Genomic DNA, 16041 nt, shown 5'->3' on the forward strand with positions numbered 1-16041 from the left:
ACTTTTTCTTCCATGTTATCAACAGTCAGAATTTCAGACTGAGCATAGCTCTCAGCTTCGCTTGTGCAATTGCCCTTAGCACTATATTCTTAGCACACCTGTTTTTTGTGTGCTGCCTTAGCCATTTTAAAACTGGGCTGCAGATATACAATGCAGAACAGCTCTGCAGTTCCTCACCTGTAGCATTTCATACTGCAGGTAGTAGATTTCACATTTGCCTCTCACTACTTAATCTGGAGGAAAAATATTAAGCATACTGTGGCGGCTTGGTTAGAGCAATAATCTGATCTGCTGTTTTCCAAGAAATAGAGAGCTGTTTACAATGCAGAAGTGAGGTACCATTTTGTGTTTCAAGTGCTTAAGACTCGTGCTTCAACATATCAAGGAAAATATTGCCCCACAAGTAAGAAAAGGGGGCAGAGGGTTTATTTTTGAAGAACCTATGCTGAGGTTACATTTTAGCATCTCATTCAAACTGTAGCAATACATTTTCAACATTGGACTTTGGCATGCATAGCTAATAGAAAAGTCTGTTTAATTCTTTATAACAGTAGCTAAGGCTGCAATCCTTCCATGAGGGTTAGTCCCACTGAACTAAAGATGTCTTACTTCTGAATAGACATGTGTAAGATTGCTCTGCCAGTTGTAGAACTGGTCCAGAGATAAAGTTGCTTCTGAAGAGTAAATCCATGTGGTCTCCATAACTCAGGAAATCAGCCTCTGCTGTCCTCATTTAAGTAATCGGTTTTCCACTAAGCTTGAGGTCCTCCTGCAATTAATAAATCAATGTAGTCAAAAATGCAGCTTAATTGGTTTAATCTTTCAACCTTTTTTATACTAAGAGATAACATCTCCCTCTTCCCACTTGAGGGATGAAGCTGTGTTTGTTGTCGTTTGCATGAATAGTATTTAATCAAGATTTCAAGAAATTGCTGCTTGATTTGATTTCTGAAACTTCTATCATGGGTTGGTGGGAGGAAGAGGAGAAATAAGAGTAATCTGCTTTTATCTCATATTTTTATTCAAATGTATCGCAACTTCTTTCTTCAAACAAAATGGCAAATTCTAGCATATGACTGAAGGCTCCAGATTTTAATCAGAGCGGTATTCTTTCAGTGGATTTTCCCTGTGCATTTAGTTTATGTGGAGCATAAGTTAACGAGTGCATGACCCTAGCCTGTGTTCTCATGTTCCTTGTAATGTGTGATAGTTTTAATCATGTACACGCAACATGTTCCTAGGCTGTTCTGACAACATCTGCAAAGAGTGAACACGCCTGGCCTTGGGCGCATCCAGCATGAGCACTATGCTTATACAAAAAGATTAGTATATCTCTTGAATAGTTTTAGGCTCACCCTAGCTATAGGCAGTGAAGCAGTATCCTAAATTATTAAACCTCCCAGATAGGAATAGTATTTAAAATTCACATTTAAATGGCTATTCACTATTACAGCAGCATAAATTAACAATTAGAACCATAATCAGAGAGTTATATCTATAATTTATGGTATAGTCAATTTTGTTTGGGGTTTTGAAATGTAAGCAACTCATGTCCGTCTCTCTATTTATATACCGCCCTTCCCCAGAATTGGTTCCAGGTTGGCTTGTCCATGACAGCAAAACAATAAAAGTGCTTGATGCAGAACTATAAATACAAACTTCAAAGACCACTATAAATTAGGATTTTTCAACTTAAATGGATTACTAGAAATTGGCAGAATGGATATTAAGAATAGCATGATCCTGAAGAAGCAACTTGGTAGAAACTGATGTGTCTGAATTGTATTACAGTGGTACCTCGGGTTACAAACGTAATTCATTCCTGAGGTCCGTTCTTAACCCGAAACCATTCTTAACCTGAGGCACACTTTTGCTAATGGGGGCCTCCTGCTTCCACCGGCGCGCAAGTTCTCAACCCGAGGTACTACTTCCGGGTTAGTGGAGTTTGTAACCCAAAGCGTTTGTAACCCAAGGTACCACTGTATATACAGTGCAGTCCTATAGAGGTGGGTGAAGCAAGTCTTACTACATTCAGTGGGTCTTACTTCCAGGTAAGTGTGCAGAAGGTGTCCGTCCTATACGGTTACCTGGAAGGAAGTTCCATTCAATTCAGTGAGGCTTGCTTTTTGGGTGGGGGGGGGGGAGGTAGGGAATTGCACTTGTAGTGAGCCTCCAACTCTATATCACTCTTTCATTATTAGAGCTACCCTAATTAGATAATTTTTTAATTTTTTTGCTGTTTTCATAGTTAGCATTTGTCTTTACAAGAGTAAGGTTTTACTTAATAGTTCTCTCCAGTTGGCAAGGGATGCTTGGCACACTGAAGAACTTGGGATACTTCAACTGCAGTTGGTAGTGTCACATTTTGTGTCTTTCACTCCAAACGACCCCCTTTCTCCCTTCATTCTCTCTGTGTAACATTCACACAGAGTTAATGAATCATGTGTAACTATGTAGGCATTATGTTCATTGGCTCAGCTGAGACTCCAGTGATTGCCATGAGTTGACTGCAGTGCCCTATCCTGTTGTTTCTGATACATTGAATAAAAAATGTACCATGTTTCCTCAAAACTGTTATGCTTTGCTGTATTTTTAAGAGCTTAGTTTTCCCATAAGTTCAGCATTCCAGTTTTTTGCCATACTATGTCTCCATTGTCAAATTAGCAACCGTCTTCCAATTTTGACCTAAACTTCTCTGGCAGCCACTACAAAAAGGGTTACTAATTCTTTAAACAACATGGCCTTTAAATGCTGTATCACATTTAAAAAAAAACACTTACAGTACCACACAGGAAGCAGGTACATCCTGGCCCAGTGCAAAATTTCAGGTAGTGACTTTGTTCCTTTGCGACTGTGTGTTGTTTTTCTGTTGCAGTATCTCCTAGAAATGAAAAGCTTGATATTGCCTCCTGAACATATTTTGAAGAGAGGCGACAGTGAAGCAATAGCTTATGCTTTCTTTCACCTTCAGCACTGGAAAAGGGTCGAGGGGGCACTAAATCTCTTACATTGTACGTGGGAAGGCAGTAAGTAACTCACTTTCTTAGAAGCATCTGGCAGGTGAATGCCAAATGATGCAATAGCTCATTTGTTTTTGATATGCAAAGCCCTTGCAGGCTACAGAATATTGATTGATTCATGCTAGTACCTGATCTAGCCGCCTTCTTGCAGAAATGGGGGCTTCAGTGCACTGAGTCTCTCTTATGTACATAAGGTTATCCTGCTTGCCAAAATACATAGGGAAGCATGTGCACAGGAGTTCTGTGGCAGAAGAGGAATGTAGTATTGTATCACATCTTTATTTTTATTTGCATATTATGAATAGATTATCTTTTCAAAATGAGAGCAAGAGCATCAAATGATACTGAGAACAATCCTAGTTGTTTTCCATGTTTTTATTCTGAAAAATGTGGCCCAGAGAAACAAGTTTGAGAACCACTGCTATAGATACTTACTTGGGAGTAAGTCCCATTGAACTCAATAGGGCTTCCTTCTGAGTAGAGATGTATAAATCGCACTGTTAATATTGATGATACAGCACCTCTGTATTCCTTCAAAGCAGTGCTTGGCTGCTTTCATTTACATCTCAATTCCTCCTAAGGTTGCAGGGATATTGAGGTTCTGAAATAGGCATACCGTTTTTGTATTATATTTATTTGGATAGGAATATAATAGTAGATGCATGGAGAATTCAATAATTTGGCTAAGTGGCTGGAAACTATTTACATCAGGATTCATTGAGAGAAGGGATTATATGTATTGCAAATTTAAATAACAAGGAGCTTAACTTGATGTTTACATGATTGTGTTTTATTATTGCGGGAGTCTACATCAGAGGTTCCCAAACTGTGGTCTGTAAAGCACAAAGTGGTCTGCAAACTTAATTCAGGTGATCCATGGCATGTCTACAGTAAATATTCGTATTGAGTTTAAATTATATTTTTATTGCTTCTTCTATTGCTCTTGTTGTAATAACAATAAGATGAATACTATGGAAGACAAACAAATACAATACAATAAAGTATAAGAAATACAATAAAAAAATCATATAGTCCCTAGAACAGTACATTACAATTACTACAACAGGTATAAAAATCATCAAGCAGTCCAGGACCACCAGCAATTTTTGAGTGTGTGGGAAGTTTGGGAACCATTGCCCTACATGACTACTTTAGCAACTGAAAAGTTTATTGATCTTGTATCTAAAGTGCATTGCAATGTATGGCTCTGTCACCTTCAAATTGTGACTGTTCCTCCCTTTCCTTTATAGCTTTCAGAATGATCCCTTATCCTTTGGAAAAAGGGCACCTTTTCTACCCTTACCCCATCTGTACAGAAACAGCAGACAGAGAACTTCTTCCATGTAAGAGTGAAACTTTTTTCCCCTTGTTTAATTTCTAAGTACAGTGGTACATCGGGTTAAGTACTTAATTCTTTCTGGAGGTCCGTTCTTAACCTGAAACTATTCTTAACCTGAAGCACCACTTTAGCTAATGGGGCCTCCTGCTGCCACCGCTGCACAATTTCTGTTCTCATCCTGAAGCAAAGTTCTTAACCTGAAGCACTATTTCTGGGTTAGCGGAGTCTGTAAGCTGAAGCGTATGTAACCCGAGGTACCACTGTAACTAAAAAACAGGCTGTTTCTCCAAGTGCCCTTCCCATAACAAAACTATCAAGGCTGGGAAATGCTTTACCCCACTGTTGTTATTCATAAGGAAATTTATGCATAATTGAAAAATAAACAATGTTCCTAGCCATTACAATACGTAATCTTGTATGAGAGTTTTGACATGAAGATGGATGTTTGGTTTAGCTTGAGAAAGAAGATAAGGATGAACTAGAGGAGTGTGTTAGAGCAACAGAGGTCAAGCTCAACAAACATGCTTTTGGTGAACATTTTAGGTGACCAAGTTTTTAAAAAGGAACCTCCCTAGGAATACTTCAGTGAACTGAGAGCCAGAATGTTTCAAATAATATATTTTGCTTACCCTAGCTTTGTGTTTGTTCTTTCCTAATATTTTCCATGCAGCATTTCATGAAGTCTCAGTTTACCCCAAGAAAGAGCTTCCTTTCTTTATTCTCTTCACTGCCGGATTATGTTCCTTCACAGCTATGCTGGCACTTTTGACACATCAGTTCCCAGAGCTCATGGGAGTCTTCGCTAAAGCAGTGAGTAATATTTCCTCATGACCCTTTTCTGGGTGGATCAAGAGTGTGTGTGTTTGACTGGATAAATAAAATAGGACTGTATGAAATTTGGTGACAAGGGCTATGATTTTGAGGGTGCTGTAACTATGTATTTTAAACGTTGTGCAGGAAAACAGACTTTAATACGGTCTATTTTTGCAATGCATTGTTTTACAGCGCGAGCTATTAGGGCACCATAAAGGTGCAAACCACACACTCTTAATTTGTCCCTAAGCAAAGTGCATTAGCTGTCTAGTAAACTCTTGCCCCCATGCTGCAGTTGGCCCTTGTTGTTGAGACCCCAGTATAATGTCTCCAATTAAGACTCTTCTATCCAACAGTATGATGGATCAGGACAAAGTTGTGGTAGATCCTTATAGTATGGTTACCACAACATTCATTCTAGGTTACATGTTGGCAACTTTATGAAAAATGGAGTGGAAGCTTCATTCCTTTTATCACAGAGCTGAGAACAAGCAAAGTACAGTGGTGCCCCGCAAGACGAATGCCTCGCTAAACGAAAAACCCGCAAGATGAAAGGGTTTTCTGATTTTTTAGCGGCTTCGCAAGACGAATTTCCCTATGGGCTTGCTTCGCAAGACGAAAGCCCATAGGGAAATCTCTGGGGGCAGCGGGGAAGCGAAGCGCCGCCTTCTCCTCTGTTCCCGGACCTGTCCTGAAGGCTTGCGGTGGGAGGAAGGTTTTCCTCCCCACCGCCAACATTCAGAAGGCTGTTCTGAAGGCTGGCGGTGGAAAGAAAAGCCCTTCTCCCCCGCCAGCCTTCAGAAGAGTTCCCCGCAGGGCTCTCCAAATTGCGGATAGCAGCCTGCTGCCCCTATCCGCAGCTTGGAGAGCCCTGCGGGGAAGTCCTGCAGGGCTCCCCAAGCTGCAGATGTCTGCCCCGCACAAGGGGCGCTCTGCTTCAGAGCGTCCCTCGCACCGGGCTGCTATCCGCAGCCTAGGCAGCCCTGCAGGAACTCTTCTGAAGGCTGGCGGCGGGAGAAGGGCTTTTCTTCCCACCGCCAGCCTTCAGAAGGCTGTTCTGAAGGCTGGCGGTGGGGAGAAAAGTCCTTCTCCCCCCGCCAGCCTTCAGAAGAGGTCCGGGGACAGATTGTCCCCGGACCTGGTCTGAAGGCGGTCTCCCTAGGAACGCATTAATTGATTTTCAATGCATTCCTATGGGAAACCGTGCTTCGCAAGACGAAAAAACTTGCGGAACGAATTAATTTCGTCTTGCGAGGCACCACTGTAATGAAACACCATACAAACCAGCAGTGGTTCAAATTGCTGACTAAATGTTTGATTTAACTACCCGTTTCAACTATTCTTTTCAGGAAAAGCTACGCTATGGAATATAAATGTGAGAGTTCTTTGTATTACAATGTACTAGAAGATTTGCATTTCATATTGCATGCCAAAATACAGTCACATTTATGGCAGTCATGTCTGTTTCATGTGACATGTGTTGTAGCAGCAAACTATTACTTTTTTTAACATGATGCAAGCAACCAGTCTTCCCTTAAACTGATATTGTAAGCTGTAGCGTATGACGACTTATCGCTGCTGCTGTTATGGGTCCCATTTGCCTTCTCAAACAAAATTAGTTATAAAGGGTAATGAGACGTTTTTGACAGCCCTCCTGGTAAATAGTCCTATCGATATAATTAAGGGTCAGTTCAAAACATTTTTAGAATCTTAAACATGCTAACTCACTGGATTCTGATCATAAAGAGTTACTGGGCAATAAAATCACAAAATTTATTAAAACCAGTATGGTGTTCAGATCGCAATACCTGTGTCAGACTTTTTGAGCTGCTGATACATCGCAGGCAGGGAGGTGTGATGTATCAGCAGTTCAAAAATTCCAGCTGTGCAAAGGCTGCACACCTGCCGCCTCTCAACATGGGGAGCCTCCATTAAACTGCTGAGGGGTGGGCGGGAGGCTGCGTGCCCCTCAGCAGATCAGTTTAAGGAAGCCACACACAAAACCCATGCCTCTGGCTCAAGGGAGCTGGAGGTATATGGAAGGGTTGATCAGCTAAGAGGCAGCAGATGTGCAGGCTCTTCCTCCTGCCAAGTCACCATTGAAGCAACTGACCAGGAGGAAGAGACAGCCTGCTCAAGTGGCTGCCTTCCCCTTTCCCCTCTGGCTTGCAGAGCTGAGGGGCCGGACACTTCCCGCTAGGTCTGGACGATGTCAGCTTTTCAACACTGATCTGGTGATACACCGTGATGTTGAAACAGAGGGAGGAAAAAGCTGCATTGGCCCCAGCCCCACGATGAGCTGGGCTGAAATCGCTGAACTCCCGCTGAGGAAACTTGAGATGGTTTTACCCCCAGCACCTGCAGGGGCCGATGCAGCTTGTTCCTCTCACTGGGCATTGGGGAAATGAGCTGTTAGAGGGGTGGGCGTTCTCAAAGGTGCCTGCTTGCTTTTGCCCAAGAGGGCACACTGCATCTTTACGCCTGGGGTGGCCAACCACCCCGGGAGAAAAGATGCAGCCCACCCTCTCACGTGAAAGAAGTGTCAGGCTCCATTCACTGGGCTACCTTTTTCTCCTGGAAGGAAGAGGTAGCCTGCGTGACCCCACCACCCTCCAAAGGCAGCAGATGAGAGGTGCATATGGGCCTGCCTCAGCCACTTGGGGGGTGCGTGTCAGGCAGGCTACCTTCCCCTTAGTGGAGAAGTCTTAACAGAACCCACACCCCCAGCTCATGAGGCCGGGACTTCGTTAGACTTCTCCGCTATGGGGTCAGCAGCTACACGCCCCATGAGAAGTTTAAACGAGCTTCCTGCCCAGGCAGCCAAGGAAAGAACAAACTATTGGTCCCCATTGTATGCTCCCATGATGGCAGTTTCACCGGGGGTTATATTGGGAGTGAAACCGCTGCCACTCCCAAGTCCCTCTACCACCAATGCCCAGTTGCAGCTTGTTTCTCCTTCAGCATGCTGGGTACTGGTTGTAGAGGGACTCAGGAGCAGCGGCAGTTTCACCTGCAATATACTAAGGTTACCAGATGTCCCCAGGACGGATTAAAAATCAGCCCCCATACAAAATCCATTGAAGTTGAAAAGCGTCCCTGGATTCATTGAAGAAAATCTGGTAACCTTACAATATACCCCTGGGCGAAGCCGCTATTGTGCTCTGGCCCATGCATTGATACATCACCCAAGCCTACTTTTCACACATTAGCTGAGTGGTTTAAGGGCCTCTCTGGCTTGTACAAGCCAGGGCAGGACGCTCGATGCTGAGGCATGCAGAAAGCTGATCAAGCACTCTTGCTTGCAGAAGCCAGAGCAGTATGGGGTTGGGCGATGTATCTTGGCTGTGTCTTCCTCACTTAAGGTGAGAAGGAAGCAGTGGCTGAGGTACTGTATTTTTCGCTCTATTGGACGCACCGGACCATGGGACGCACGGGACCATAGGAGGGGGAAAACGGGGGAATTTTTTTTTCTTGTTCTCCCCCTCTAAAACAAGGTGCGTTCTGTGCGTTCAAGGTGCATACACCTGAAGCCTCCGGAGCCCATGAGGCTTTGGGTTCCTTTCGACCTGCTCTTTGGGGCTGGCGGGGGAGGGGGGAGCGCTGCTTTCCCCCACCACCAGCCCCAAAGACCAAGTCGAGGAACAGCGGGAAGGCGGCGCTCCGCCTCCCCGCTGGCCGTCGAGCTCGTGGGGCTGGTGGTGGGGAGAAGCGCTGCTTTCCCCCACCGCCAGCCTCCAAACCAGGTCGGGTTTGGAGGCTGCTATCCACAAGCCTTGGGAGCCCGGCGGGAACACCCGCCGGGCTCCCAAGGCTTGCGGATATCTGCTCGAAGCCTGGGGCGCGCTGCGCAGCGCTCCCGGGCTGCAGGCTGCTATCCGCAAGCCTTCAGAACGCTCCGAAGGCTTGCGGATAGCTTCCTGAAGCCTGGAGAGCGAGAGGGGTCAGTTCGCACCAACCCCTCTCGCTCTCCAGACTTCAGCGAAAGACTGCATTCGCTCCACAGGACGCACACACATTTCCCCTTCATTTTTGGAGGGGAAAAAGTGCGTCCTATAGAGCGAAAAATACGGTACATTTCAGACATCGTGCTATAGCAACAGAAAAATACCATGATTTACTGATATATCACAATGTTAAAAACCAGATGCCAACTACTGTGACTTTCCCAGTACAAGACAGAGGCAAGAATGACTGAAATATAAAAATGTACCCACACATAATTAAAATGTACAATGAAGCATGCCCGGTAAAGTAGCTTTCCAAGAAGTAGAGATTGGCATGAGAACAGTAAAGGGGCAGAGAGAGAGGGAAGTGAAGTCCATCAGTGTAAGTGAGACAACATAGCATGAAGGCTGCTATGAGAATAGGAAAAAAACAGAATCTTGGGGAAACAATGAGAAAGCAAACAAAAACCCAGGTTAGAACAAGGACAGACATTATCAAAACCAGCGATTAAATAGAAAGCTGAAAAGATATTTGCATACTAATCAGAAAGCTGATCTCTCTCATAGCCCACATAGTATTTAATACAGTGGTGCCTCGCAAGACGAAATTAATTCGTTCCGCAAGTTTTTTCGTCTTGCGAAGCACGGTTTCCCATAGGAATGCATTGAAAATCAATCAATGCGTTCCTATGGAAACCGCCTTCAGACCAGGTCCGGGGACAGTCTGTCCCCCGACCTCTTCTGAAGGCGGGCGGGGGGCAAAAGTCTTTGCTCCTCCCTGCCTGCCTTCCCGGGAGAGCGGAGAAACGCAGCGCATTTCTCCGCTGTCCCGGACAGCTTTTGAAGGCAGGCGGGGGGCAGCAAAGACTTTCGCCCCCCGCCCGCCTTCAGAAGAGGTCGGGGGAACAGACTGCCGCCCGCCAGCATTTTAAAATCGCCCCGGGACAGCGGAGGACTTCTCCGCTGTCCCAGGGCGATTTAAAAGCCCCCGGGAAGGCAGGCAGGGGGGACAAAGACTTTTGCCCCCCGCCAGCCTTCAGAAGAGGTCCTGGACCTCTTCTGAAGGCAGGCGGGGGGCGAAAGTCTTTGCTCCCCCCCCCCGCCTGCCTTCAAAAGCCATCCGGGATAGCGGGAAGCGCTTCCCTGCTATCCCGGACTGCTTTTAAAATGCTGGCGGTGGGGAGCAAAGCCTTTCGGCCCCCGCCGGCCTTCCTGGACCTCTTCTGAAGGCCGGAGGGGGGGAAAGGCTTTGCTCCCCACCGCTAGCATTTAAAAGAGGTCCCCGGAGATTTCCCTATGGGCTTTCTTCTTGTGAAGCAAGCCCATAGGGAAATTCGTCTTGCGAAGCAACTCACAAACGGAAAACCCTTTCGTCTTGCGGGTTTTCCGTCTTGCGGGGCACCACTGTACAAAAGTTTATGTGTATACGGACTATTTGCAAAAACAAGATGTGTATTAAGAAAACTACTTTATCTTCTCCTCAACAAATGATCACTCTTTTTTGCTTTGCAGTTTCTTAGCACTCTCTTTGCCCCCTTGAACTTTGTGATGGAAAAAGTGGAAAGCATCCTGCCCTCCAGTCTCTGGCATCAGCTGACAAGGATCTGAAGGAAAATAGTCCGAAATGACTGCCATGACATTTTCTGTGCCAACTTACTGTTGCTGACCAGAAAGCATGATTTTTTTAAAAAGGGAAGCAGTTTTCAGCTCTTCATGGGTTGTCTGTTATAATTTTTGTTGTTGTACAAAATACATTGATGTTTGGTTCTATTCTATTTTGCTTTCAGAAAACAAAAGGGAAAAAAACTTTGGGGGGAAATAAATTTTGTGTATTGCAGCAATATAGTCTTAATACTGTTTTGTTCACATTTCCTACCACTAAGCTCCTCGATGTGCTTCCATTTTAATTCTGAGTGGAACCCCCCCTTTAATATTTTAAAGCACTATTAGGCTCCGTCGATGAGGAAGTGCTAATTAACCATATTGATTCAGTGCATTAGACCCCTGTGCTGCTAGTAATTACGGGTATTTGTAAGCAGGGCAAAGGATCAATATTTGTACACCTGCATTACAGCTAATGGCAGCAATACTCTCTTCTATTGCAATGCCCAGGAAATATTAGTAAAAACTGTAATGAGGTAGTCAAGCTGGGGGCGGGGGGTGTCAAATAGTCTCATTCCACTTTTGGATATAGCAGGCATAGTAGCATTGAGAGGAAAATGGCATGGGTGGAGAGGGTCCAACTCTGCTCCCACGTACCTACAATACTAATCCGTCTCAGCCCTTAAAGGTAAAGGTAAAGGTACCCCTGCCCGTACGGGCCAGTCTTGACAGACTCTGGGGTTGTGCGCCCATCTCACTTAAGAGGCCAGGGGCCAGCGCTGTCCGGAGACACTTCCGGGTCACGTGGCCAGCGTGACATCGCTGCTCTGGCGAGCCAGAGCCGCACACGGAAACGCCGTTTACCTTCCCGCTGGTAAGCGGTCCCTATTTATCTACTTGCACCCGGAGGTGCTTTCGAACTGCTAGGTTGGCAGGCGCTGGGACCGAGCAGCGGGAGCGCACCCCGCCGCAGGGATTCGAACCGCCGACCTTTTGATCGGCAAGTCCTAGGCGCTGAGGCTTTAACCCACAGCGCCACCTGCGTCCCCGTCTCAGCCCTTAGTGACAACTATTTCTGAAAAGGAAACAAGCCTGGGATAGACAATCAATCACTTGGCAATTGCCATCTCAACTCCACATTCAAAAGTGTTTTTGGAAATATGAATGAATTAGGCCTTTGTAAAGAATTTCTCACATCAGAACTCTTTACTTATTGCCTTATCTGCTTTTCTGAGCTGCTCCCATGCTGCTGAGATATTTAAATAACCTAAACTTGTGGCAGGGGCTGACCAGGCAAGTCCCAACTATGCCATTCCATTAAGGAGGGTAATTCTGCCCTTGTTGGCATAATTGGATCATGTAAATGCTACCTCAGGAGCAGAGGAGACACAGAAAAGTGGTTCCTGCCTGGTTAAGGGTATCCTTTTATTTAATCTTGTTTCTTAAGACATTTTTATACTGCTCTGTCATTGTAAAAAATCTAACCAGTTTACAGCAATAAAACACAAAACTGTACAATAAAAAAACACACGAAGCTAAAACTGGACACCAGTTAACCATTTACCAAACATAATTCTAAAATATTTTGGGTGTTTAGCGTGCATACTCACATACAAAATATTAATATGTGCATCAAGGGCCAATGTTTAGTCTGCATTTTTAAGGTGGCAATTCTGTACTCACTTACCTGGGAGCAAGTACCACTCAACTCCATGGAGCTAACTTCTGAGTAGACATTCATAAGGCTACACCGTACCTATGGGGATGGATTCAGACTGTTAGTTGCACTTCAGTCCTATTGATTTCTGGATCCAACCCACCATTTTCAAAGATAATTTGGACTATAAAGTCTTGTTCCACATCTCTGCTAGCCGATGTTAAATTTGTTCTATTTAAACGTATATCACATCCCATAACTTGAAAGGGCTTTCAGGGTGGATGACAAAATAAAGTGTCTGCAAAATATTACAAATCTGCAACACGTTAAAAAGGAAAAAATAAAACACCAAGTGCAGGACAAAGGTGCAGTTATTTAAATATCCACTGGCCCTGACCTCAAAATGGCTGCTGAAATAAGGGCACAACTATCTGAAAGATTATGAGCAGAGGAACTCTTGTCAGGCATCGCCGAGAAGGCCCTGCTACATGTCCTCCTTCATCACCCTGTAAAACTGTTTTAGGACAAAAGGCACGATACTGTGTTCTTACCTGCTTTCTGTTGTATTCCGTAAGAGACCGCATTCTAGTTGTCACTGGGTCCACTTTAGCCAGTAGGAGCTCTTCCATGAACCACAGGGCTGAGGTCCACTGCTCCAGAGAGGGTATTCGGGAGCAACTGTGCAGGTAGCCTTCTTTATCTCACTGTTCCCCAGCAGGACCAGGGCTCCAAGGCAAGCAGCAGCCACGTCAGTCAGAAGATCCCACATAGCATTAATTAATTCATCAGATTCCCTAAGTCCCAAGGGCTCAATGAATCCTATGTTGTTGCAGGTGGCACTGTCATCAGCATTTCAAACCTTGCTCATGGTCTGCCCATGACAGACAACAGGATATTTTCCACTAAAACCTCCTACTGAACCATCAACCAGTTGAAAAAAGCAGATCTAAGATATGACCTGATATGTGTGTTGGGCTCTGTGACTTCTGAGACTATCATGACAACCAGGAAATCCCAAGCAAGTCCAATCAAAGCAGCTTCTGTGTGGGAAATGACATCCCAAAGAAGGAAGGTTCTGAGGTTTTCCATACCATGATGGAGACTGCCTTCTCTGTGGCGGCACCAAGGTGGATGGGCTACCAGCAGAATCTCCACTGTCTCTCTGGTCCTTCAGGTCCAAATAAGTATTTCAATAGTGGAAAAATGCTACTTATGAATCAGGATGTAGAGTGTGTATATAATATCATATCAAAGAGTTGGAAGGGACCCGGAGGATCACCAAGTCCAATTTAGGAATATGCAGTACTTTTTACTTAAAACCATGCTTTTACAAAAATAAAGTGAATCCAAATAGGCACATATAAGAACCAAGATTTATTTGACATAAAGATAAATTAAATTTACAAAGGACAGAAGCCAATTGGTTCTTGGTCAGCAAGACAGTGGAACAGAAAGATAGCCAATTAAGCGGGGGAGGGGGGGAAAGAGAATTATGTCCTTTCTGGAGAGAAGGCACCTTCCAGGTTTGGGCTGTGCCTTCTAGAGAAGAGCCTGGTAGCTTTTCTGTTCCTGAGCTACTGCCTAGGAGCAGCTTATAGGTCTATAGGCTATTTTTAAAAAAGATAGTGATAGACCCTAATACTCTTTGGTTCTCCACTCTGCATGCCTCCTGCTAAAGGAATGGACATGAGACAGAGTAGCAAGGCTGCCTCTTTGAGCCCCTCACATGAAGCACCTTACTTTTGGCAGTCATTGAGGTGTTTCAGAGAAGGAAGAGACCATTTCCACCTTCCTGCCTACCATGTCTCTCCAGTTCCACTTTGGCCAACACTCAGGGAGAGTTCAGGACGCCACAGACATAGCCTTCTTCTCATGGCAGTCCATTTGCTAGTAAAACTGAATTACTGTGCTGCAAAATGATGCACGTCTAAAAAGTGTATCACCAATATGAAAAGTTTGGAAAGCTCTGCTGTACTCAGAAATTTACAACCCATAGTAATGGCAAAATTACAGCCTTGCCATTATGTAACAATTCAAAGTACAACTAAAAACAAATTAACAAAACTTCACAAACCATTTCACATGTTGCTACTTGATAACAAAACAATAAAACAAAATCACCTCCGAAAATTACAGCAAATTAAATAAAAACAGAGTCTGTTATAATGTCCCTCAGCAAGAGAAAACACAGAAATTGTGCATGGGAGTTCCAGCAACTCCACCCAACATAGCTGCAACCTCCTTTGGAGGGATCTCCTATAATGCCAGCTAGCACCCATGATATGGGGACCAGTTGGGAAACTCCCCCCTTTGAGAACTCCTCACTGAACTGGCTGCCTGGTGGCCAAAGCAACAACGGTCTCTCTCATCATTCACAAAATAGGAGGAGAAATATCAGTTGCTTGCAGCCAGCAGGTTATCTATCCCTGTTAAGGGAAGCCCTTGCCACACATCTCTGGCTGTCCTGTGAAGGAGAATATGCTATAAACTGGCAATAAAGAAGAGCATAGTTTCCTGATTGGTATCTGAAAAGGAGACAGAAATTGAGCCAAGGAGAAGAGATTCTATAATTTAAAAAAAACAATGAAGCAAATATATGGAAATTACAATGCTTTTACTATTATAAAACTGACACTCCTGAAACCATGAAAGTTAATACAAATAACAGATTTAGCCGTAATTCAAGATGTTGGAAAGTATATTTAAAAGTTGTTTTATGTATGACTCCCAGCTCAGCTCTTCCTTAAAGTTAACTTCATGATAAAGATGGCACAACCAGACCCAACCAACGTTACTGCTACTATTTGAACAAAAGGCTTCTTCCACCAGCGTTTTTCCACCCAAGGTTGTATTCGGCAAGGATCATCTTTCTGTCCATCATGCAGCTGATAAAATACATGGAGTTGGGTGAAAAGAGAATGTTAGATGTTTACACCACAGTACACTATACTTTAAATTTAGATATTTATACTTCTAAGAATGTGGTTTAAACAATAGCAATGCATATATATGCAGAGGCTGCTCTCAAATCTAAACAATAACTTACTGCAACAAACCCAAGATGCAGTGAGCCTTGGGTTTGGGTGTTCCCCTCCCTTGAGCAGACAGAACATTACTCTTGACTTTTACTCTTTGGTCTCGCTTGCCCCACAGTTTGCTATGTTGTTTGGACCCAGAATTGTGGTTACAACCAATTCATTTTTGATTTGAATATTGTATTCCTACATTACTGTACTCCAGAGCTTTCCAAACTGTGTCACGACACATTAGTATGTCAGTTGCAGTGTGTAGGTGTGTCACACGAACACTCCCCACACTGCTCCCAGGGCTGGAAGGGTTAGTTTAACCTCCAATTTGCTAGTAAAACTGTGCTGCGAAATGATGCACGTCTAAAAAGTGTGTCACCAACATGAAAAGTTTGGAAAGCTCTGCTGTACTCAGAAATTTACAACCCGTAGTAACGGCAAAATTAAAGCCTTGCCATTATGTAACAATTCAAAGTACAACTAAAAACGAATTAACAAAACTTCACAAACCATTTTCACATGTTGCTATTTGATAACAAAACAGTAAAACAAAATCACCTCCGATAATTATGGCAAATTACCATATTTTTCGCTCTATAAGACACACCAGACCACAAGACGCACCTAGTTTTTGGAGGAG

General features: G+C 44.1%; 2 protein-coding genes and 1 long non-coding RNA gene across 14 annotated transcripts in view; 1 reads left to right on the top strand and 2 right to left on the bottom strand.

Moving 5' to 3' along the window:
- The window catches only part of ST7 (suppression of tumorigenicity 7), a 98311-nt gene extending 87354 nt beyond the window's left edge, over nt 1–10957 (top strand). For 3 of the 4 annotated variants that reach the window (XM_083699297.1, XM_083699299.1, XM_083699300.1), the window contains exons 12-15: nt 2876–3026; nt 4271–4363; nt 5030–5169; nt 10629–10957. In XM_083699297.1, the coding sequence (XP_083555423.1) occupies nt 2876–3026; nt 4271–4363; nt 5030–5169; nt 10629–10724 (480 nt within the window). In that variant the 3' untranslated portion in view covers nt 10725–10957. The remainder of the gene's footprint in view (nt 1–2875; nt 3027–4270; nt 4364–5029; nt 5170–10628) is intronic. The other variant, XM_083699298.1, reaches the window with a different exon arrangement.
- LOC310825646 lies at nt 409–13548 on the bottom strand. 7 transcript variants are annotated; one of them, XR_014555374.1, is made up of 4 exons: nt 12927–13548; nt 12402–12474; nt 3149–3261; nt 409–769 (listed from the first exon to the last, which is right to left on the bottom strand). It is a non-coding gene; the product is annotated as an uncharacterized lncRNA (long non-coding RNA). The 7 variants fall into 7 exon arrangements; XR_014555377.1 differs by lacking the exon at nt 12927–13548 and adding an exon at nt 9389–9553 and having other exon boundaries at nt 12402–12872; XR_014555373.1 differs by lacking the exon at nt 3149–3261.
- A 1422-nt stretch (nt 13549–14970) lies between these two features.
- ASZ1 (ankyrin repeat, SAM and basic leucine zipper domain containing 1) overlaps nt 14971–16041 on the bottom strand; it is a 49188-nt gene continuing 48117 nt past the window's right edge. For all 3 annotated transcript variants that reach the window (XM_083699359.1, XM_083699358.1, XM_083699357.1), the window contains exon 13: nt 14971–15260. In XM_083699359.1, the coding sequence (XP_083555485.1) occupies nt 15108–15260 (153 nt within the window). In that variant the 3' untranslated portion in view covers nt 14971–15107. The remainder of the gene's footprint in view (nt 15261–16041) is intronic.

This window comes from Podarcis gaigeae (assembly GCF_964106915.1).
Source record: "Podarcis gaigeae genome assembly, chromosome: 10".
In the NCBI taxonomy this organism is placed as follows: Eukaryota; Metazoa; Chordata; class Lepidosauria; order Squamata; family Lacertidae; genus Podarcis; species Podarcis gaigeae.